The sequence below is a fragment of the Paramisgurnus dabryanus genome, chromosome 18, assembly GCF_030506205.2.
Source record: "Paramisgurnus dabryanus chromosome 18, PD_genome_1.1, whole genome shotgun sequence".
Taxonomy (NCBI): Eukaryota; Metazoa; Chordata; class Actinopteri; order Cypriniformes; family Cobitidae; genus Paramisgurnus; species Paramisgurnus dabryanus.
The window spans coordinates 7,143,901-7,168,838 of record NC_133354.1 but is presented as its reverse complement, the minus strand read 5'-3'; the positions used below and the strand labels follow the sequence as shown (position 1 = coordinate 7,168,838).

The 24,938-nt window shown below is 36.0% G+C and overlaps 2 protein-coding genes across 4 annotated transcripts in view; one reads left to right on the top strand and one right to left on the bottom strand.

Annotated features, from left to right (window-relative positions):
* Positions 1 to 16,344, top strand: part of rab27b (RAB27B, member RAS oncogene family) — a 30,312-nt gene extending 13,968 nt beyond the window's left edge. The window contains exons 1-6 of one of the 2 annotated variants that reach the window (XM_065243620.2): positions 3,150 to 3,277; positions 9,043 to 9,214; positions 10,246 to 10,331; positions 11,394 to 11,497; positions 11,600 to 11,723; positions 14,024 to 16,344. In XM_065243620.2, coding sequence (XP_065099692.1) covers positions 9,062 to 9,214; positions 10,246 to 10,331; positions 11,394 to 11,497; positions 11,600 to 11,723; positions 14,024 to 14,210 — 654 coding nt within the window. In that variant the 5' untranslated portion in view covers positions 3,150 to 3,277; positions 9,043 to 9,061 and the 3' untranslated portion in view covers positions 14,211 to 16,344. Of the gene's footprint in view, positions 1 to 3,149; positions 3,278 to 9,042; positions 9,215 to 10,245; positions 10,332 to 11,393; positions 11,498 to 11,599; positions 11,724 to 14,023 lie in introns of those variants that run through there. The other variant, XM_065243619.2, reaches the window with a different exon arrangement.
* Positions 16,345 to 18,010: 1,666 nt separating this feature from the next.
* LOC135721417 (uncharacterized) overlaps positions 18,011 to 24,938 on the bottom strand; it is a 35,034-nt gene continuing 28,106 nt past the window's right edge. For both annotated transcript variants that reach the window (XM_065243621.1, XM_065243622.1), the window contains 9 exons: positions 24,433 to 24,585; positions 24,163 to 24,330; positions 23,905 to 24,078; positions 23,716 to 23,805; positions 21,519 to 21,602; positions 21,325 to 21,443; positions 21,132 to 21,240; positions 20,772 to 20,935; positions 18,011 to 20,684 (listed from right to left, as the gene is read on the bottom strand). In XM_065243621.1, coding sequence (XP_065099693.1) covers positions 20,579 to 20,684; positions 20,772 to 20,935; positions 21,132 to 21,240; positions 21,325 to 21,443; positions 21,519 to 21,602; positions 23,716 to 23,805; positions 23,905 to 24,078; positions 24,163 to 24,330; positions 24,433 to 24,585 — 1,167 coding nt within the window. In that variant the 3' untranslated portion in view covers positions 18,011 to 20,578. The remainder of the gene's footprint in view (positions 20,685 to 20,771; positions 20,936 to 21,131; positions 21,241 to 21,324; positions 21,444 to 21,518; positions 21,603 to 23,715; positions 23,806 to 23,904; positions 24,079 to 24,162; positions 24,331 to 24,432; positions 24,586 to 24,938) is intronic.

The window sequence follows — 24,938 nt, the reverse complement described above, 5'->3', positions numbered from 1 at the left end:
CTATGGCTTATTTATCTGTTCTGGATGTTGTGAATGGGTCATGTGAAGCACAGACCAGACAATCGTGTTTCACAGTGACTGCATGTCATCCAGACCCAGAGATTTAGGAGTCTTGCATTGTGTTTTTAGCATAGACCATCTTGGCCGCATGTCAATGCGCATCACTCGTGGATAACCGAAACTGGGTAAAGAGGTGGGACGTGGGTGAAGCTGAGGTGGTTCACCTGTCACTCAAGTGGCCACGCCCTTAATTGATGAGTTACAAAAAATCACCCCCCCCCCCCTCAACAGGTGTCATGAAGGGCAAAATTAGCTATGCAGACCAAAAACACTTTTTTGTACCAGGCTGTATTTTCTGCTATAAAGTTGGGCATTTTAACATGGAGGTTTATGGGGATTGACTCTTTTTGGAGCCTCTAGTGGCCAGTCGATGAATTGCAGTTTAAGTCACTTCAGTATTGGCTTCATCAAAGAGATTAGAAGGTTTTCCCCTTGGTTTTTAGTTCGGTTTTATTTATCTAGCTGGTTTTAATTTAAACACTTCTTATATAAGCAGCTTGTAAGAAACGCAAGTGAAATCAGGTTGGTTAAACAAGGCAAACTAGTCAACTTTGACATCTTTAATCTTGTGTGAATGTACAGTCACACATTTTCTTACTATATAGTTTACACAATGCTGAAACACAAAAATACTGCAGTACTCGTGTTGTGTGTCTGATTATAGACAGCAGGGTTAATAAAGTGACAGAGTCAGGTAAGTTCATAGGACTGAAGAAAGTGCTCAGGGGCATCTCATTACCCAGAATACATCAGTGCTAGAGACGGTCTGAAAATTAACACACAGTTCACTGCCAATGTGTGTGTGCCCATGCATGTGTGTGTGTGTGTGTGTGTGTGTGTGTGTGTGTGTGTGTGTGTGTGTGTGTGTGTGTGTGTGTGTGTGTGAGAGAGAGATGGCTCAGGTCCCTTCTTATACATGAGTCTGTGAGAAATCAAAAGTAACGTCACATCTCTCTTTAATGAACCTCATCACACACAGAGAGAGAGAGAGAGAGAGAGACCACCGATCTATATAAACGACTTGATTGCGCATGACGTCTTGGGGAAAGTTACTTTTAAAAGTAATGCATTACAATATTAAGTTACTCCCCAATAAAGTAACTAAAGGCGTTACTTATTTACTTTTGATGGATAGTAATGCTTACGTTACGTTTTAGTTACTTTTGCATTCTTACTTGGCTGAGGTTTGATCTCTTTCAGGCTTTGCAGAGTTTTTTATGACAGAGAAGTTCTGCGTTTAGAAACTGCATATTTCCATCGCAAAACTGTCGAGCTTTGGCCTGCAATCTCAGTTTTTGACTCAAACTGTTCCCACACAGGCGTGTACACATAGAGTGCATAATGTGACTACGTTTAGTTTAATTCAGTATATTTTTTTAATCAAATTAATTAAACTGAAAAGTAACTTACATTACTTTTAAAAAAAGTAACTTAAATATTAATGTGTACATTTCTAGTAATACGTTACTTTACTCATTACTTCAAAAAAGTAACATTATTACGTAATGCACGTTACTTGTAAAGCGTTACTTTCAACACTGGTCACAATTGTGAAGCCACCGGTATACCCAAACATTCTAATAAATCAATGGACGTTATCAGATTTTAATGATAAAACATCACTTTACTCGTCTCCGTTTTTATCTGAAGTCTCTGTGTACATTATCACAACGCAAACATCCTAAGCATGTACAAAGTTATTTACTGAAAGTTGTATTTTGCTTTTTAAACAATAAGTTTCTATACATTCATCTTCATTACAGTATCAGATCAGTGCATCAGATTTAGTATTAATGACAAACGTGCTCATTCTGAAATCTAAATAAATAATCATGCTTTGTACCGTTTTTGCATGCAATCATTTGCTGGTTTTGTAATAATGTTATCTTTAAAAGAGTGTCAAAAAACTTTATTTATACCTGTGTCATTAACAGAATGCAGCAGACACACTCACCTTAACGATTTTCTCTTATCCTGTCCGATTTAAACATAAACATTGCAAATAACACCAGAAATAACAATTAATTTACGTACACATCCTAAAAATGAATTTTGTGTGACTGATATGCTGTAAAGTGGGTGAATTTTGATCATGATTTTAAATGAAAGTCAATGACGCCCTCTGCCGGTTGGGGAAACCAAGATGGCCGCTCGAACTCTGCGCTGGCTTCACCTCACGCTGTTACGTTAAGTGTTCTATGTGCAATCCAGTCATTTATATAGATCAGTAGGTGATGCCCATCAGGATTCTCCATTATACAGTAGTGTCTTTACTGATCTTGAATCAGTGGATAAGCATTAGTAGTGATGTCAGAGCGATTTGACATCATTACTCCTCATGAAAAACAAGAAGTGACATGATGTTTGTAATCTGAGCTATAGATACAGAAAACAGTAAAGATTGTTATTTAAATAAAGGTTGTGTTGCTGAGATAAGCAGATGTGCGTAGCTGTAGTTTTATACTTCACATTGCAGTGACTGAATGCACACTGTTGTCTTCAGTCATTGCTGTGAGAAATGTGTTATAGACTAATAAAAGTGTCAATCAGTGTGAGAGATTTGTGTGTGCGTGTGTAGACATAAATGTGTTTTTGTTAGCTAGAGCTGATGTGTTTGTGCTCTGTCACATGACAATCAATGTTTCTTTGTGTGCACGTCTGTGTCAGTGTGGCATGTGTGCGTGTGTGTGTGTGTGTGTGTGTGTGTGTACCTGGTAATTATCACGTTGTGGGGACCAATTGTCCCCACAAAGATAGGAATACCAGTGTTTTTGTGACCTTGTGGGGACATTTTGATGTCCCCATGAGGAAACAAGCTTATAAATCAAACAGAATAATGTTTATTGAGAATGTGAAGTATCAGAAGGGTTTTTGTGATGGTTGGGGTTAGGGAATGGGGCAGGTAAGGGGAATAGAATATACAGTTTGTATGGTATAAAATGCATTACGTCTATGGAATGTCCCCACAAAACATGGAAACCAGAACGTGTGTGTGTGTGTGTGTGTGTGTGTGTGTGTGTGTGTGTGTGTGTGTGACGTGCCCCAGGCCTTTAGCACTAATGGTTCAGTCCGGGTTAAGACAGTAAAGTGCAGTGTTGTGTTGTGTTGTGTTGTGTTGAGTAGGGGTGTGGTTTACTGTGTGTGACCAAACGTTTCCTCTGATAAGCCACAACACATCTCAGGAACTTCCCCACAAACAAGAAGGAAAATTACTAGGGTAAGCTCTTTATTTTTACACAGGCACACAGTGATGGTTTGAATATTTGTCTTGTTACAGATTGTTTGTGGTCTCACAGGTTAAAGGGTTTGTAGTGGTTAAATGTGAAAGGCGATGTGGTCACATCACATCTTGCTGTGTCCTGTCTTCAGATTTTGATAAGAACTTTTCAAGCAAATAGAAACAGCATTCACATGTTTAGATCTTACATGCAGGGACATATATGTGACCCTACCTGTGTAAACCAGACTAAGGTCTTTAAAATCTAATTCTGAGATAATGTGTATCAAAGTTTGATTTAATGTCACATTGATTTCAATAATCTTACTCAGTCATCAATAAAGATATGAAGGTTATATTTTCACAGAATGGTCTTTACAATATATAGAATGATTTTATGTAGAAAACAGTAAATCATTAAAAATGACTTTTTACAGGCAGGGTCACATATGATAAAAATCTACAATAACAGAAAGTTTCAGTTTCCGCTGGTTTGGTTTTTGCTGGTTTATGAGTCTTGACAACTATTTGTTGGCCTTATGGCAAAATTAGGTATTAAAAGGAAAAAAGTAAAATATATCTCTTCATACTTTATGATGTAAAAATAAATAAAGTATGAATATAGACAAGCATGAACATTTGAAGGCATGGACACATTTGGTTTGACCCTCTTACAGACCTTTACAATTATATAATCGTTTATCTTTAAGAGCTCTCTTTGTAAAAGACATCTAATGATTGATAAACCTCAGGAGCATCAGGGAATTAAGTAGTGCTCACATGATTTTAAGAGATCCAAAAACACTTTCTGTCTGTGTGTATGCAAGAGAGAGAGAGAAAGAAAGAGACAGACAGAGAGAGAGAGAGAGTTTTACAGCTGTATCATTTCTTGTCAATGATAAACATTGACATGTAAGTGTACAGATTGACCATTACTCGGTTATAAACGTCCCATCCAGAATAAATCAATGCTACATTCACACTGATGAACATCAGAGACTGACAATAAGATTATTTTCTCTCATGCGCTCAATCGGTTTTATCTTTGAGATCATTAAAATGGTTCTTCTCCAAAGAGTTTATGTCCTTCTCATTGGTTGCTAGGCAGTGGCTTACTGGCCTTAGTAACAAAACCATAGCGACTTCATGTCTTAGCAACCACCCAGAACACCCTAACAACCTCCCAGGACATCCTAGCAACCAGAAGACCCTAATCAAACCTCGCATCATGATAATCGATGAATTTAAAAGAACGTCAAATTAAAAGAACAAGTGTTCTTCTTAGGGGCCGATCACACCAAACGTGTTTTAAACGCTTGGAAATGCAAGGCACGTCAATCTGCCACAGAGGCATCTGTCCTGAGTAGGGATGCACCAAATTTTCGGCTACTGAATTATTCAGCAAAATTATTAAATAGCAAAAATGTTAATTTTTGGTGTTCAGATAAAAAGTGAAACAAATTTTACCGAACAATGAGGTCGTTGATGACGTGATCGAAAAGCTATCAGTGGAGAGTGAGAGAGGTGCAAATGCAGCCAACTTATTGTTGAAAGCATTTTAAAGTGCCCAAGAAAGACACGAAAAAGTGAATGCAATGCAGCAACAAAGCTGTTGTAGCAGTGAAAACACAGCGAGACAAACAGAAGATGTTGTGTGCAAATCGTGGGTTTGGAAATATTTTGTATTTGGAAAATGGAGTGGACAAACAGATTGGCAGAAAACCTTTGCCAACACCATCTGAAACACTGAAGACTTTGACTGTTGCCATCATAAGCTTGACATTTTTCCATCATTATTTATTTTTCTTTATTGAAAAAAGTTATTTCTTTAGTTTGTTGTTTTAATTAAAGGTGCAGTGTGTAATTTTTAGAAGGATCTCTCAACAGAAATGCAAAATAATATATAAAACTATATTATCAGTGGTGTATAAAGACCTTTCATAATGAACCGTTATGTGTTTATTACCTTAGAATGAGACGTTTTTATCTACATACACCCAGGGTCCCCTTACATGGAAGCTGCCATTTTGTGCTGCCATGTTTCTACAGAAGCCCTTAATGCACAAACTTTTTTACTAAGTTGTCTCCAACGATGACATGTTTGTCTTGTGGTGGCTACCATAGCTTTTCTATCTGATTTAAAAGTGATAGGTGAGCAGTGGACATAGCCATTGGTTGCAGTTCGCAACCTCACCACTAGATGCCACTAAAATTTACACACTGCACCTTTAAACATTCATGTTTATATTTTGGTTGCAATCATTAGTTATTAAAATGTAACTGCTTAACTAGGCATGTAATATGAAAGTATCAATAAATTAACTGTATCGAATCGTAATTGCATTGAAGAAATGTTTCATGTATCGGCAAACATTGCATCGCTTGCGGAGATAATTGATACTGTATTGTATCGCAATGAACCGTCTGATTTACAACACTACACATAACTCTCACTGCCCATAGAAAATCATTCAAAAAAGGCGCCTGCCACTGCCATAAACGCCAAAACTCTGTGTGATCTGCTTCTTAATGTCTCCTGTGCTTGACTGACTTTGTAAATGTCAGTTTGTTTGTTTGTTTGATGTCACGCACCAGAATTACAAAAAAATCTGAACAATGTTCACTTGACATCAATAAAGTATATGAGAACAGCAGTAATCTTGTTATGTTGTAAAGGGACAAATCTATTCAAAGTGCATTTCTACTAAATCCATTTATCATCTGTCTCTTTCTCTCTGGTGTATTTATTGAGTTATGTTTGAAGGTCAGAAGGTGTGTTGAGGAGGTCACATATATCTGCTTTAACTTCATCAACCCATCACAAAACATCTCTCCAGAGACTTAAACAAGCAGAAGATCTCACAGATTTCTATTCAAACACTCAGAGGATCTTCACAACACCTTTGTCTCCAGTAAATAAAGTAGTTTGACTCTAGTGTCCCGCCGTTATCTTGTATAAATCCCGTTACGGGGGGTCTCTGACCTGGTTTGGTCTCCGTGTAACATCGACCTCTGAGGGAGTTTCACAGCACAGATAACCTTTCCATTGAATGACTGATAGCAGAGCTACAGATGTCTGTCAGACTCCTGTAGAGACACACAGAGTCATACTGACTACATCACATCCCAAAAATACATAGACCTATATAATGCAATGCCTGATGTTTGGAATTGTTTGACTAACGGCATCACCCGAAAAACCTTTTTAATCGACCAATAAAAAGACATTTAGATGCAGAGGCAAAGTTTGACAGGAAGTACAATAACCAATCAAAGTCTGACAGGAAGTACAATAACCAATCATTATTCAAACAGTAACATGAGTCAGATCCACAGTCAAACTTCTTTTTCAAGGGCGCATGATGTGAAGCTCGTCATAACATGTATTTAGCTCGACATGTGTGTGATTCGTCATTTCAAAATATGTGTTTGGCACATCATGTGAACCATGTGCATCATGCGTGTTGTCAAAATATGTGTCAGCTGCGTACACTCTTAGAAAGGATTTACACATCTTTGTGCGTTAAGCTTTTAACACATTATGTGTCATTTTGTGTTGATTTTGTGTTAAAATTAGAGATGCATAACGAGTAATCGCGATTAATCTATAGCAGAATAAAAGTTTTTGTTTACATCATATATGTGTGTGTACTGTCTATAATAATTGTGTATATATAAATATGCACACATGCATGTAGAATTTTAAGAGAAAAAAGTTATATATTAAGTATTTGTATTTATATATGATGTAAACAAAAACTTTTATTCTGCTATACATAGATTAATTGCGATTAATCGTTATGCATCCCTTGTTTAAATATAACACACGTTGTGTTAAAAGTAACACAAAATGTGTTGTTTCAATAATAACACAGATGGGTGTTTTTAACACTTTCGTTCTAAGAGTGTACGTGTTGAAAGGGTTTATGGTTTACGTGACGCTCGCGTTTGCCAGATACTCGTATAATCTCATGTGTAATCAGAGTTTAGTGTTAAGTGAGTTTTTTGCAAGTGTTTTGTGTTTTGACACGTGTGCAGCAGGCACTTATTTTGACAACACGCATGATGCACGTGGTTCACATGAGGCTGTCCACAGTACATTTATCTGGTTTATATTTTTCAGGTACTTAAAAATAAAGTTTATGTAGTTTCATCAATTGTTTATTTTTAATGTATTTACATTTGCGTTATATCGGCCTCATCCTATACGTCAAAAAATATATTTTCAAACATAATTTAAAGTATATTTTATAATATACAAAAATATGTTTGCTTAAATATGTTTTGAAATGTTTACAAAATGTATTTTTCACCAAAATATTTTTTGCCATTTTTGTATATTTTGAAGTATATTTTAAAACATTTATATTCACGTCACATTGAAAGAAAAACTGTGTGTGTTACAATCCTGTAAACATAATATATGTTTAAAAAGATTCAAATTAAATATTTTCCACTGCAAAAATATACTTATAAGTTTATATTTTACACATTTATACAAACTTTAATTTTTTTGCCGTATGGCTTGTAGAAATGTATTTGTTGTCCCTGAAATACATTTTCAATTATAGGTTTATATATAAAGGTTAAAACAAAATATATTTAATTAAGATTTACTTTCTACAAAATGTATTTATCATATATTTAAAACATATTTTTTGAATAAGAAACGTTTTATTTTTGCTGTATAGGATGGACATATTGCTTTTAATATCGGTATCACCCATAAAAAACCATATGAGTTGATCTACTACTTACTATATAGACAGCATTTTATCACATCATAGACTGTGAGTGATGTTTTATAAGGTTAAGGAAGAATTGCATTTGTCCTATTTCAGACATGTGGGCTTCTCACTTGATTTCCCATTGGTTCCCTTCAGTATGTGTGTTTAATCTAATGTCTCTTCATAGTAAAGAGCACAATATGCCTGAAGCCAAACCTGAACACAATTCAATGAATTAATCTTGAAGCTAAAGTCAATATGTGCTGAGACGTCACAGGTAAAACCAATTACACACAATAAAGAAACCATTCTCTGATCTTAATTCAATAACTTCGGCTTTTCCTCATTTTCCTCTTTTACATATGGATCAACAGATACGAGGTTTGCATTGACTTATCTGATATCAACTCATTGATATCTCATTATAAATATCTCTAAATTAACTCTTATTTTGCACAATTCTTTCTCAAAATTGATTCTAGGGATTAATCGCAACTAATTGTTTGCAGAATAAAAGTTTTTGTTTACATCACAACCTCCTAAAACAAATGTGTTAAAACAAGACATTTTGTGTCTAGTTAAGGACAACACATTTAATGTGTTGTTTTAACACATCTTGTGTTGTCCCTTTTATTTATTTCAACATGAAATGACACGACACATAATGTGTTAAAATAACACATACATGGTCAGTTTCCAGGACAGGGTTAAGTTAAATCCAGGACTAGCCCTAGTAAGGTTAGGACATTTTATTAGTTTTACACAGACATACCTTACAAAAACAAACTGGTGTGCATCTTGAGACAAAACAATGGCACTGATATATCTCAGTAAAATGTGTTTTTAAATTATGCATAAACATGCATTTTAGTCTGAATATCATGATTTAAGTACTGAAGAACTGACCCCGGGCTCAGGCCTATACAGTATTGTTTATTTAAATGTATTCACAACCTCCTTGTTGTTAATTTATGCCAGTAATAGTCTGTTTTTATTAGTAAGTGATGTAATAATGTCTAATGTGTGTTGTTTGGTTAGGTTTGGCTCCAGCAGCACTATGACCGATGGAGATTATGACTATCTGATCAAACTCCTGGCGCTGGGCGACTCTGGAGTGGGAAAGACCACCTTCCTCTACCGTTATACAGACAACAAATTCAACCCCAAATTTATCACCACTGTGGGCATCGATTTCAGAGAAAAGAGAGTGGTTAGTGCACATCAGACCTTCACTGCTTATTTGACTGAATCTCCATGATCCATACATGTTATTACATCATAAGTCACCAAGTGTGTGTGTGTGTGTGTGTGTGTGTGTGAGTGTGTATTCATGTGTGTGGTTGTGTAAAACGTGTTTCCACCCACTACAGTATTTTGTGCGGATCTGGAAGAAAATCTATAATGAGCCACGACCTGAACATCTCACATATGCACACGCACGCACACACGCACACACACACACACACACACACACACACACACACACACACACACACACACACACACACACAGTGAATCATCAGGGCTTAGATCACACACAGAAGACACAGAGAGAGCAAAACTGCCCACATCATCTCACATCATTTTAGGAAAACCGGCTTCATATGTTCTGTATTAGGGATGGGAAGATTCCCAGATTCGCTTAAAAAATCAGGATTAAAAGTTAACGATGTGATGCATTATAAAAACGATACATCGGATATAAATTAGCATTTGCATCGTGATGCATCGTTTCTTACATATTTTGCATTGGTAAAAACAGATTTATGTATGTATAATTATTATTAGATGTGCTATACTTTTATTATTTAGAAAGCGACCAATATTTTTAGATTGCTTTCTCCTCTCTAACTGTTGCTACGTGCTGCTGATGTATTACCTGCTGACATATCACAACATTACGGAAATCGAGGCGTGTCATGAAAGTCACATAGCGCAGAATATGGCAGAGGTAGGGGGTAGAGGTATAGCATCAGATTTTTTCATTGCATCATTAAATTGCATTGAATGACATCATGTTGAACCAAATCGAAATCAGACCATACTGCATCCTTTATATGTATTTTAACATATTGTATCGTAGGCTATGCATCAAGATCGTATTGCATCGGACTCAGTTATGGAAAATGCACATTTTGTATTAATTCATTAATATTATATAATATAACATATTCATTCATTTATTTCAGACGCTCGATCTCTAATGAAGTATCTTCTCATTTCTATTTTCATGTTCTTCAGGTTTACACAACAAACAGCCCTAATGGAACAACAGGAAAGACTTTTAAAGTTCACCTGCAGCTTTGGGACACTGCAGGACAGGAGAGGTACACTACACACTACACCACACTACACTACACACTACACTACACACTACACCACACTACACTACGCACTACACTACACCACACTACACTACACACTACACCACACTACACACTACACTTCACTACACTACAGTATATTCATACAGATTCATACCTTATAGAGTTTATAGTGATGAATGCTGGAATAATGAAATCAACAAATAAACAAGTCTACAGAACTAAACATTGAAAAAAAATCGATTTGCCTTTCATTAACCATAACACACTAAACTACTGTATATGCAAACTTCATTGCTAGATTTACAAATATAAATATGAATGTACAAAACTACCATCACCTGTGAGTCTCAGACAATGATGTTGTTATCTCTGAGGTTTATGTGTTAGACGCTCAAGGTTTATACCTAAACTGCATGTATAGTATGTAAATTGGAGGCTACTACTAAGGAAAAAATACAGACTTTTCCAACAGAACCCAACAGAAAGCAATAGAATCCATCAGAACCAAATAGAACACATCAGAACTCAACAGAACCCATCAAAACTCAACTGACTCAAACAGAACCCAGCAGAGCCCCCCAGAACCCATTAGAACCCAACCGAACCAAATAGAACACATCAGAACCCAGCATAACCAAACTGAATGCATCAGAACCCAACAGAACCCCTCAGAGCAAAACCCAATAGAACACAACAAACAGTACCCAACAAAACCAAATAGAACACATCAGAACTCAACAGAGCCCCCTCAGAACAATTCAGAACCCAACAGAACCAAATAAAACACATCAAAACCCAACTGAGCACAACAGTACCCAACAGAGCCAAATAGAGCACAACAGAACCCACTGTTCAGAGGACACAAACACCACGACACACTTCTATGTGTGAACCAGAACTAATGATTGAGGGAGTCCTTCATAGATCATCTTTAACTATTACTAATGTTAGCAGTAAGGCTGTGATTGGACTGAACCAGACTCTGTGACGTTGGACTGAATCAGACACTGAATGTGATGTTGTTTTATCATGAGTTGATTTAAAGCTGTTTGTGTCTGGCAGGTTCAGGAGTTTAACCACTGCTTTCTTCAGAGATGCCATGGGATTTCTCTTAATGTTCGATCTGACGAGTCAACAGAGTTTCCTGAATGTTAGAAACTGGATGAGTGAGTGACAGCTAACTGTTATTGATCAGATACATCGGTTAAACCATCACTTTAATTATTCATCAGTATACTGGACTCTTTTCAATCTGTGTCTGTTTGTAGGTCAGCTACAGGCCAACGCATATTGTGAGAATCCAGATATTGTTCTTGTTGGTAATAAAGCGGATCTGGCCGACCAGAGAGAAGTGCAGGAGAAACAAGCCAAAGAACTGGCAGATAAATACGGGTGAGTTACACACACTCATCACCTGAGATTTATTTCATTCAAAGTATATTATATATTTTTATACCACGGGTCTGTTGAATGCTGTATTCTGATTGGCTGAGAAATGTTCCGTGGTATGCATTAATTTCTGATAACCGCACACCTAACTTGTCAAATGTCTCCGCTTCTCGTCGTGCCGCTTTACCACCTTGGGTGTGCATTATTTTCTTATTATTCAATGGCCCGTGGTCAATTATTCCTTACATATTCATGCATTTGGCAGACACCCAAAGTCGCTTAGTTATGATATTTTTTTTAGTATCAAACCTATGACCTTTTGTGCTGCTAACACAATGCTTGACCATTGAGTGACACAATAAACACAGAAAGAGTCACGTCTATCGTACAATACAACCTCTTCTTAAAGTATACAGTACTGTCACTGTCTGATCAACACCATAATCACCAACCCAACATCCAGCTAGAATATCTGAATAAATACAAAAACCCATACGGCAAAAAAAGATAAAAATATGAAAAATATAAAAAATCCCCAAAAAACATATTTGCTAAAATAGATTTTGAAATACGTGTAAAATAATATGTTTTTCACTGATATATTTTTTGGTATATTTTGAAAATAAGTAGCCTACATTTTTTAAAGCATTAAAAATATATTTAGCCCTTCATATATTTCAATCCAAGGAAATATATTCACATGTCATTGGAAGAAAAACAAAGAGTTTTAAAAAGGTTCAAATTAAATATATTTTTAACTTCAAAACTATCATTTATAAAATTAACTTGTATTTAGCATATATATTTAAAGTGGACAATTCACAAGACTTTTTTAAGATGTTAATCTTTGGTGTTCCCAGAGTCCGTATGTGAAGTTTTAGCTCAAAATACCCCACAAATAATTTATTATAACATAAAATTTACACTTTGTAGGTGGCAGTGCCGTGTTTGGATAGTGCAGATTAAAGGGTGGTATTATTATAATAAGATCCCCTTCTGACATCACAAGGGGAGCAAAATGTCACTGACCTATTTTTTAACATGCTTGCAGAGAATGCTTTACCAAAACTAAGTTACTGGGTTGATCTTTTATCCCATTTTCTATGTTGACAGAAGCGCTGGGGAGTCAATTATAGCTCTTAAACATGAAAAAAGACAGATTTTCCCCTTTAAAACATATTTTTATAAAGGATACATTTTTGCCACATGAGTTGTAAAATTAGAAATGTATTTGCTTGCCCTTGAAATATGTTCAATTGAGCATTATTTAAAACATATTTTTGGTCAAAGAAATACATTATTTTGCTGTTTGGGCCAACACTCTAACAGACGTGCACCCAGATCAGCTGAACATTGAACACCATCATCATCATCATCATCATGTTATATGTTATTATATTAACCTATAAAATCGAAAGTGTCATTGAACACAAACACACAGATGCTCTACAGGTGTGAAATGTTACGTCTAAAAAGGCTTGATAAATCTACCTGGCCTTAAACACAATGCATTTTCATAAATGTGACATCATTTTCAGTCATTCTTCTTTGAAGCAATATTGCTGCTGATCAAACCAGAACCCAAGCAGCTTTTAAACATAAACATGAGAATAAACATGAGAGGACTCACCTGTTAAACCTTCATCCATGTGTTTCCTGAGGAAGTGACATCACACTGCATGGGTCATGTGATTTTGGACCAAACCATTTTTTTGTGTTTTTTTAAAAAGGGTAACACGGTTAACAAATGTATGACAGAATCAGACATCAAAACAAAAAAAATGTATTTAAAATGTTTTATAAAGTCAAAACTGTATTGAAGACATTTGCTACACATTAGATGTACCCACAATTCCAGGAGGACTCATGTGACCCAAATATCTTCTCACTGTATTACAAATGCATATGTTGAACACTGCAAAAAATGATTTTCAAGAATACAAATTCTTAGTATTTTGTTTTCAGTAAAAATATCTAAAAATGTACTTAAATTAAGATGCTTTTTCTTGATGAGCAAAACGTCCAAAGAAAATAAGTCAAGAAAATAGTGTTTAGACCAAAAATATCAAATTTAAGTGATTTTGTGTATAAAACAAGCAAAGAATCTGCCAATGGGGTAAGCTAATTTTTCTTGAATTATTTGTCATTTTGTTCATCACAAAAGCATCTTCATTTAAGAATTTTTAGATATTTTTACTGAAAACAAGACAAAAATACTAAGAATTTTTTGTTCTTGAAAATAATTTTTGCAGTATACGTATAATTTTTATTTATTTTTTTGCTCTCTCTTGGTCTCCTCTCAGGATTCGTTACTTTGAGACAAGCGCAGCCACTGGTGCTGAGGTTGACAAAGCCGTGGTGACGCTGTTGGATCTGGTGATGAAGAGGATGGAGCAATGCGTGGAAAAACCCGCAGCAGACGGACAGAACGCAGACGGCACCAACAAACTGGACGCTCCGCCGGCCAATGAGAAGAAATGCGCATGTTAAAGAAGGAGGACGAGTCCTTTATCTCTCTATAATGGAGCGGTATGAAAGCGAAGCCCGTCCCAGTGATCTCAAACTGCCTGCGCTGGTGCTGTTCAGGTCTGGATCGCACGTCTCTCTCCACTCGCTGTATTAGAGATCTGTCTGGACATTTTTCTTTTCTTTCGGAGAGTTTTTATGATCCGCTCTACTGCCTTGTGTTTAACAGGTTTCCCTTACTAAAGCCTCTCTATCAACCCCTTTAAAATGTGTCGGAGAAAACAAGACATAGATCTTAGGCCCGAATCACACGCTTACCTGCATTGATGTGATGATATTTAACTTATCAACTAAAACTAACTTTAACCTCTTCACACTGTTTGTCTGCTGTGATCGTAGAAGCAGCCGGTTAGTTTACACCAAGAATGAATTGAGTACTTGTGTTGCGGTTTAATTTGACAGATTTCAAAGCATAAGATGGTGTGGATCTCAGCTTGTTTGCCTTCATGTGCTCGTGTAGTTTGACTCCTCACAAACACTATAATCTAATCAACTGAGATGATGGACGTCGGCTTGAGTTTCTTTAGCTCTGAATGAATTTTATTGAAGTCAGATGAATGTTTTTTTTCACACTACGAGAAGATAACGCTGTAGCTGATAGACGGCTGATGTTGTGTGCCAATCCCTGGTGAACGCAGACCTGTGCATGTCTACAGTCCAGACTGAAGATCTCTGAATGAGTTTCAGTGTTTTTCTGTACAGCCTGTGAATGCTTGCGTGTTAAATGAGCGTGTAATGCATGCAGACTTCACATACAGAGAGATATCAAACCTGAAAACAGATAAGATTTCATTTCAGTTGTGTAGATCTGACTGGGACGTCATCTGTGGCGGATATTTTCTCATCCTGTTATCTTATGTTTATGGTATATAACTGTTATTGTAAACAGTACAAACCTACAGACAAAGTTTTTGTTGTTATATCTACTGTGCTTTAGCAGATTCATGAAGGGTTTTCTGGACTACAACTGCTTATGACTTTAAACTATTTAAGGAAATCAAATGAAGGTTTAAAGGGATAGTTTAACCAAATATTACAATTCTATCATCATTTATGTCCCAAAAGGGACTACGGATGAAAATGAGACAATAGTGGTTAAATCTGGTGCATTTGACATATTTATGTATTATTTATTAATGTGCATTATCGCTGATTAAATAAATAAAATGACCTTTATGTTGTTTTAAACCTGTATGAGTTTCTTTATTTTCTAAAAGCATACAGTTGACAGTACCCCATATGGCAAAAATGTGTTTTAAATATACATTTTGTAGACAGTAATACTCAATTGAATATATCAACATATATTTCAGGGGCAAACAAATGCATTTCTAATTTACATCCCATATGGCAAAAATATTTTAAATATATGCTAAGTATATTTTTGAAATGTAAAATATATTTGATTTAAACCTTTTTAAAACATATATTTATAGGTTCGTAACAGAAACAAAGTTTTTATTTCAACGTGACATGAATATATTGCCTTTGATTGAAATATATGGAGGATTAAATATATTTTTTAATGCTTTAAAATGTATTTATTTTTTAAATATATTTCAAAAAATGACCAAAATATATCAGTGAAAAATATATTTTTGTAAAAATACCCCAAAATATATTTTAGCAAATATATTTTTGGCCATTTTTTGTATATTTTGAAATATATTTTAGCAGATATATTATTTGCTGTATGGCATTGATTTTCATAGTAGGAATAACAAATACTATGAAAGTCAATGGGTAAAGTCTACTGTATGCTTGCCATCATTTATCAAAATATCTTGTGTAAAAACAGAATAAAGATACTCATACAGGTTTAAAACGACATGAGGGTAATTTTTTTTTCTTTATTTAATCAGGGATAATGCATATTAATAATATATGAAAATGTAAAAATATACCAGATTTTGCAGATACTGGTCTCTCATCCACTAAGCATGCTTAAACAAAAAACTTTTGTAACAAAATTTCTTCTAAATGTACTGAATGTGCGCTGCGGAAAGCCCTTATATGGAGCTGGTTTGGGCGTGTTTTATGCAAATTGCCAACTTTGTGCACGCGGTGCTCATGTAGAAAACTCCAAATTCACTAACATTATTGAATTATGCGGGAAGTTTTTGTGAGAAGTTCAAGTGTGTGAAAAATGTGTGCAATTATAAGTGAATGAAACCCAATGCCTCATCCGAAGTCCCTTTTGGGACAGAAATGATGACAGAATTATTTTTGGGGTGAACTATCCCTTTAAAAGAGTTTCAATGTTTGTTAATGAATAAAATAAATACTAACACACATGGAAACATTAGCAAAGAGCAAAGTGAAAATCTTTTTTACAATTTAAATCTGATAAAAAACCTCCAAGATGTGTTTTATAGCTCATCATGACTGATGAAGTTTGATTTTTGTCCTAAAGTGCCAAACTGATGTTATGACTTATCAGCGCTGTATTTAAGATCCTAACCGTATCTGTGTTCAGACTCACAACAGGGCTTCAGTCAGAATCTGATGTAGAAATAAATATCTGATGGGATTTGACAATCTCTGGACCAATGGCTCTGTATGAAGAACATTTACATCTGCATTTGTGTCTCTGAAGAGATTTGTGTTTTAGTAACTCATGTGGTTAAAGGAATGGCTTTATGACAAAGTGCTTTTGTTTTGACATCGTCTGATGGATCGATTTCCTTGTGCCTGTAAAAATCTACTGACCAATGACACTAAACCAGGTCACATAAGGGTCCTGAACTAACTATTTTACTGCATTACGAGTATATTTGGCAAAATAAAGAACAACTAAGTGAATTGTAATTGTAAAGCAGGTGAAATTAGCTTCTCAGTTTTCTTTGAATGTTTATTTGAGTTACTGTATGTGTGTACTGTGTTACTAAATAAAGAGATCAAAGGATTTAAAGCTCAAGATTTCATGTGTGAACAATTAAACAGGGTGTCTGAGTTATACACTCCCCTAAAGGATTATTAGGAATTATCAGGTGTTCCTAATAATCCTTTAGGTGAGAATACTGTATAAAGTTATGCTATATGTTTATATCACCAACAAGCATGAACGGTTTGGTTACAAATTATCTTCCATTGTGGTCATAAGAACAAATACATTTATACATGTTTGTAACAACATCAGAGTATAGGAGGACAGAATTTTCACATTTTGTGAACTTTAGATTTATACATCAATATTTGGGGTTTTAAATCTTATGTATTACACAATCACGTGGAAAGGCCACATGTTACATATGTGAAACGCACACATGCGGACCATTTTAAACAATAAACTGACACAAAGACATTAATTAGTATCATTTCACATACAGCAACGTCATGCATGACCTTTTGACGTGATTACGCAAGGTCACACAAGGTCGCATATCACACAGCTAGTGCAAGACAATATGTTTAAAGGTTTTTGGAGCTACATTGAGTCTGTAAACTGTTGAGGTCCACTAAAGTCCACAATATGGAGAAAAATCCTGAATGTTTTTCTTAAAAAACTTCATTTCTTCTTGACTGAACAAATAAAGACATCAACATCCTGGATGATGAGTGTAATAAATGTATATTTAAATATCTTCATGGCACATAATCTTTACTTAATATCCTAATGATTTTTGGCATAAAACAAAGCGCTATAATTTTGACCCATATAATGTATTGTTGGCTACTGTTATAAATATACCCGCGCGACCTATGACTGGTTTATGGTCCAGGGTCACGAATGTCTTTCATTAGATGACAGCTGACATAAAGAGTAACAGAATGTTTCTATGGTTTATTTTCAGTAAAGCAAAGCACAGCTATTGACCAATCAGCATTCAGAACCAGAACTACAGACTTTAGAAGAGAGAAATGCAGTACACATAAGGTGAATTAAATTTGCTCCCCATCATCTGGACATTGACGGTCCAGACATGGCCTGATGTAGTTGACTTAACCTTAGTGAGACTTCTCACACGCCAAACAGAACACAAATAAAGAAACAAAGAAAAGCATTGATTTAACACTTTCATACTGACACAAATCTGAGTGCTCCATGATTTTTTTTTCCAGAAAATAAAAATATTGTAGCAGAATCTTCTTTGTGTCTCATACATACTGAAGGGCACTTCTGCTCGAAGGAACCAAAGCAAAAAATCTTTCAGCACATTTTATTACCTTTACGTAAAATTAAACTACACTAGAACCTCAGAAAACACATGTACAAGTACATAAAAATGCTTTTCTTGCTTTTTTAGGTGCCACCAAATACACTGTATGAGAACCAAAAGCTCTGATTGTCAAATTACAACTATAGGTCACTTTAGGTTGTTTTACTATGGTTAACCATTACCACATTAATATTGCAAACTAATCTCTTTAGAATCTTTACATTCATGCAAAATAATACATCCATATGTTACAGAAATACACGAAAGTGTTCAATGGTCAGATGCATCTGAAAGACCCAAAATACATCAAATAAACAATTGAAAAAAAACAAACCTTAGAATAACATTTCAGTAGTGCAAAATCATTTTACAGGGGCAGTTTCCCAAACAGGGCTTATATCTTAGTCTCAGACTAAAATGTATCATTTTTTATTTCATTTAAAAACATCTTGCACTTCTATCTTAACATAGATCAGTGCCATTGTTTTATCTCTAGATTGTTTTTTATTACACGACTCGTTGAAACGCTTGATTCTGATTGGCCAGTTGCAACATTTGCAGGTTTGTTATTCCCAGATAACTACCGGTCAAAACTAATAACACTAGGTAAACCGGATGTGGCAAATCATTTTGACAGGTACAGTATAATATTACACAAAGATTAAATATAAATATGTGATTTAATAACATATATGACATTATATTTACAAATTATTAAACCAAATAGTGTCTTCGTGACATTTGAACTTTTTTGTCTAATCTTAAAACTGAAAGTCAATTGGTTTTCCTCACAGAAGGTCTGCATTCTACGGAGCCTCTAAGGGGACAAGTTTCACGTGCGCACGCAATATTTTATCGTGCTCACGCGAAACTAAAATGTAAAAAAGAATTCTTTCGGTTTCGCGTGAGCACATGAAACTAAACTTTTACTTTTTTTTACTCCAATGTCACCTTTGGGGCTCGGTAGTATTCATTAAAAATGAGCAAATAAAATATTTCAAATCATTATTTAATGTACCTTTTTTCATTTACTTATGAGGTTAATAACTGTGTAATAAGCGGGATAATGTTAGACAGTTGTTATTGTGAATTGTAAGATATGTTGTCAAATCTACTTTAATGTCCTAATATAACGAAGGCCAAGTCTTGGATTAATCTAAACCCTGTCTGGGAAACTGATCCTCAATCATTTTTCTGTTGTTTTCACATAAAAATATTAACTAGAAAAGCTAAATTACTTTGCGAGATAACATAAAATACCATTTAAATTCATTTTCTTATCTCTTGCTTAAAAATGGGAAAGAAAAATTCAAGACGTACTCTTTATACAGCACTGTAAAAATATACGCAGCATTTTTGTCAAATCAACGTATATTTTATGTTAAGAAATAAGTTAAACAGTTTCAACTTGATTTTATAAGTTATGTCAACTTATCACAAGCCAAAACTTAAAATAGTTGGTTGAATTAACTTGCAAAACCAAGTTCATGCTGCATTTTCTTTACAGTGTGGAAAACAACACAAAATACTGATTCAAATGATTTTGTCCTATGCTAGTATGGTTGATATGTTTTCTACGTAAACACTGAAGAAGAACGAATAACAACCATTTAACTTAGATATCTAGAATATATAATGTAGCTTCCTTACTGTAAACAAAAGAAACCAATAATATGCACAGATAATATTTGAAAATGGTTTTGACCCCATCATTCAGAGTATTTGGCAGTGATGCCCTTCACCTATAAAGAGATACGGTAGTACATTACAGAAATACACACTAATAACAACAACAACAACAACTGTAATCCTCCTACGAGGAAGATGTTTCTCCAGAACAATGTTCATCAGAAGTCTGTTCTAGAAATCAGTTCATATGAAGCAGGAGGATTTTAGATGCGGTCTCTTGTGTAGACCTGGACTGAAGCAGTTTGTGCCATTTGGTTTTGGCTCAAAGTAGATTTGGGTTGAGAAAATCCATGTCAGGTAGCAGAAAAAAATAAAGGAAAAAAGAAATCTTTTCTTTCAAAGCTTTATAAAGATCTCAGCCGCAGATCCAGACTCTGATGTTTTCTGGGCTGATGTAGCTTATGGACATTCAGATTTGCTTTGGCCCTTTGGTCTGGGTCGGTTCGGGTCCATCTAACAGTTTGTTTCAGTAGTTTTGTTGGGTCACACCTGAGTGAGGTTCTTCTCTGTGGGTTCTGATTCAAAGTGATCCTCCTCATCTACACTCAGAAGTCGCAGTTTTTCCAGAGTTATTTTGGACTCGTTCCTCCTGCAGGACACAATGAGAACAAATAAACATCTTCTATCTTGTGTGCATGCGTGTGTGTGTGTGTGTGTTTGTTTGTGTGTTACTGACTTCATCTGCAGATGTTGGTCCAGTAGTTGTCTCTGGAGTCTTGTGTTGGCTTCTCTCTCTTCGCTCAGTTCTCTCTGTGTGTGTCTGTATTGAACATCTCGTCGACTCGCCTCTTCCTCAGCTTCATTCAGTTGTCTCTTGAGCGAGCGAATGCGCTGCGTCATCTACACAAACACACACACAAATGAAATCTTTAGGCGGTGTATTCACGCACACACAGTGCAGACAAACCATTCAAACTTACATAACAAACCAACTCAGTTTGTAACGCATAGTGAATAAATAAATATACTGTGACGATAGACAGATAAGAGATAAGAGATGGATGTGATGCTCTCTAGTGGTGAAGGAGGTTCATACCAATTCTCTCTGTTCTGTAGAGATCTTCTGTTCCTCTTCAATCTGCTCGGTCAACTCGTGAATCTTTCTCTCCAGTTTACCGATAGTGTTTGATAAAACCACTTTATTCCTGAGAAAAAAACACAACACTGATGAAGTCCTGTAGTGATGTGTGTAAAGTTATAATATCTGACAGGTGTGTATTGTGTCTCACCTCTCCTCTAAACGCAGTGTGTTCTCCAGTTCTTTAGCTTTACTCTCAGCTCGAGTGACTGAATCAACCTCAACTCTGTTATTCTGAAGTTCCTCCATCTGGTTACGCACATCTCTCAACTAAAAACATCAACAGCATTAGAAACTCTGCTGAAACACCAGCAATACATTTCTGAAAGCCAAACACACACACACCTCTCTCGCCAGGATGGCCTTCTCACACTCCAGCTGGTCGATCACATCTTTCTCCTGAATTAGTTTGATCTGCAGCTGTTCAGCCTGAAAGACACATGAACACATTTCATCATGACTCTCATTCTGATTCACTCTTTTACAATATTGATTCTCTAATACTGATTTAATGATGATTTGCCCCTCCTACACTGATTCGCTCCTCTCAAAAGATTTGTTCCTCTAACACTGATTCACTGATTTTATGATGATTCGCCCCTCCCACACTGATTTGACCCTCCCACACCAATTCACTCCTCTCAAAATGATTTGTTCCTCTTACACTGATTCACTAATTTTATGATGATTCACTCTTCTCATACTGATTTGCCCCTTCCACACAGATTCACTCCTCTCAAAATGATTTGTTCCTCTTATACCGATTCACTGATTTTATGATGATTCGCCCCTCCCACACTGATTCGACCCTCGCACACCAATTCAGTCCTCTCAAAATGATTTGTTCCTCTTACACTGATTCACTAATTTTACGATGATTCACTCTTCTCATACTGATTTGCCCCTCCCACACAGATTCACTCCTCTCAAAATGATTTGTTCCTCTTATACCGATTCACTGATTTTATGATGATTTGCCCCTCCCACACCAATTTCCCACTCCCACATTGATTCGCTCCTCTCAAAATGATTTGTTCCTCTTACACTGATTCACTGATTTAATGATGATTCACTCTTGTCATACTGATTTGCCCCTTCCACACAGATTCACTCCTCTCAAAATGATTTGTTCCTCTTACACTGATTTAATGATGATTCACTCTTGTCATACTGATTTGCCCCTCCCACACAGATTTGGTCCTATCATAATGATTCACTTCGCTCGTAATAATTTGCTTCTCTTATACTGATTCAGTGATATTATGATGATTTGCCCCTCCCACACGATTCGCCCCTTCCAAAATGATTTGTTCCTCTTACACTGATTCACTGATTTAATGATGATTCACTCTTGTCATACTGATTTGCCCCTTCCACACAGATTCACTCCTCTCAAAATGATTTGTTCCTCTTACACTGATTCACTGATTTAATGATGATTCACTCTTGTCATACTGATTTGCCCCTCCCACACAGATTTGGTCCTATCATAATGATTCGCTTCGCTCGTAATAATTTGCTTCTCTTATACTGATTCAGTGATATTATGATGATTTGCCCCTCCCACACGATTCGCCCCTTCCAAAATGATTTGTTCCTCTTACACTGATTCACTGATTTAATGATGATTCACTCTTGTCATACTGATTTGCCCCTTCCACACAGATTCACTCCTCTCAAAATGATTTGTTCCTCTTACACTGATTCACTGATTTAATGATGATTCACTCTTGTCATACTGATTTGCCCCTCCCACACAGATTTGGTCCTATCATAATGATTCGCTTCGCTCGTAATAATTTGCTTCTCTTATACTGATTCAGTGATATTATGATGATTTGCCCCTCCCACACGATTCGCCCCTTCCAAAATGATTTGTTCCTCTTACACTGATTCACTGATTTAATGATGATTCACTCTTGTCATACTGATTTGCCCCTTCCACACAGATTCACTCCTCTCAAAATGATTTGTTCCTCTTACACTGATTCACTGATTTAATGATGATTCACTCTTGTCATACTGATTTGCCCCTCCCACACAGATTTGGTCCTATCATAATGATTCGCTTCGCTCGTAATAATTTGCTTCTCTTATACTGATTCAGTGATATTATGATGATTTGCCCCTCCCACACGATTCGCCCCTTCCAAAATGATTTGTTCCTCTTACACTGATTCACTGATTTTATGATGATTCACTCTTCTCATACTGATTTGTCCCTCCCACCCAGATTCGCTCCCATCATAATGATTCGCTTCTCTTATACTGATTCACGATGATTCGCCCCTCCCACACCGATTCGCTCCTCTCATACTGATTCACTAATTTTATGATGATTGTAATGCTACTACTTTTGTGTCACAAAGGGAGTTTGTGCAAGAGAGTGCCCCCTGGCTTTCACCATAATTCATTAAAATGTATTAATTGAGAAAACGCACATTTGCACGATTAATCGTGACAGCCCTGAACATAATATATATATGTATATTTAATGTGGTTAAAGTGATCCTCTATTGATAGGTTGGAGTAGTTTACTGACCTGTTCTAGAGCTCTCTTGTGTTTGGACGCCCATCTTTGCTCATTCTCCTTCAGTTCTTCTAGATCACTCTCTAGATCAATGATGCTCTCCTGAAACAAACACGGACAGGTCAGACACATGACTCTTACACAAATATTGACCAGTAAACAGTATACGCTGTGTTGAACTGTGTGTGTATGTTTGTGTACCTGCGATACTTTGAGTTGTTTAGCGAGGTCATCTCTAGACTGAGTGAGCGTCTGCAGCTCCATGCGCAGATCTTCCACGGTTCTCTCGGCCTGTTTGCATTGCAGCTGCGCACGCTCACGCAGCTGAATCTCCTCCTCCAGCGTCTGCTCCTTATCACTTAACTTATACGTCACCTACGCAGGCAAATGCATTTTCGTTTATTCAAAGTAAATCTTTTGGACTTTTATTAGTGTCATATTAATGTGAGTTGTGCTGACCTCTCCCTGCAGTCGATTGACGATCTGTGTGAGACGCAGGAGCTCCTGATCTTTCTCCAGTAAGCTCTCCTCCAGCTCCTCCACACGCAGCTGCGCATCCGCACGCAGTTTCTGCTGCAGACTGAGCTCTGTTCTGGCCTGATTACTCTCCTGTAGAGCGTCTGACAGCTAACACAATACAACATCGGATGAAAATCAGTACGTCTTACTCTAAGACATGTTTTCATAATCTGTCATTAGAAATCAAAGTGTGTGCGTGTATGCAGGTACCTCAGTCTCCAGTCTGAACACATTGTTGTTGAGCTCTAAAACTTTCTTGGCTTTGGTTTCTTTCTCCACTTCGAGTTCCTCCAGGTTGCGTTCAGCCAGCCAGAGTTTCTCCGACACAATCTGAGTATTCTGAGTTTGTTTCTCCAGAGCTTCCTATTTCACACACACATCAGGTATGCATTCAGATAATGACCAAACTTTAAACATATTAGAGATAATGGGTAACACTTCATAAATGAATCAAATTAATTCTTACTTAAATATAAACTGATGAAGAGTCATCATTAACTTAATACTTCAACTCTTTTCCCGCCATTAACAAGTTATCTTGTCAATTAAGAGAAAACATTTGCATGATAAAATGTGTTCCTGATGAGTTTTTATGTTAATCTGTAATATCGCGATTATCCACTAGATGGGACAAAAAACTGAAGCAAAAAATGATTTACTCATTTTAAACTCTGTGTATGTTTTGATAATCGTTTTAAATCTGATCTCTAAAAAAA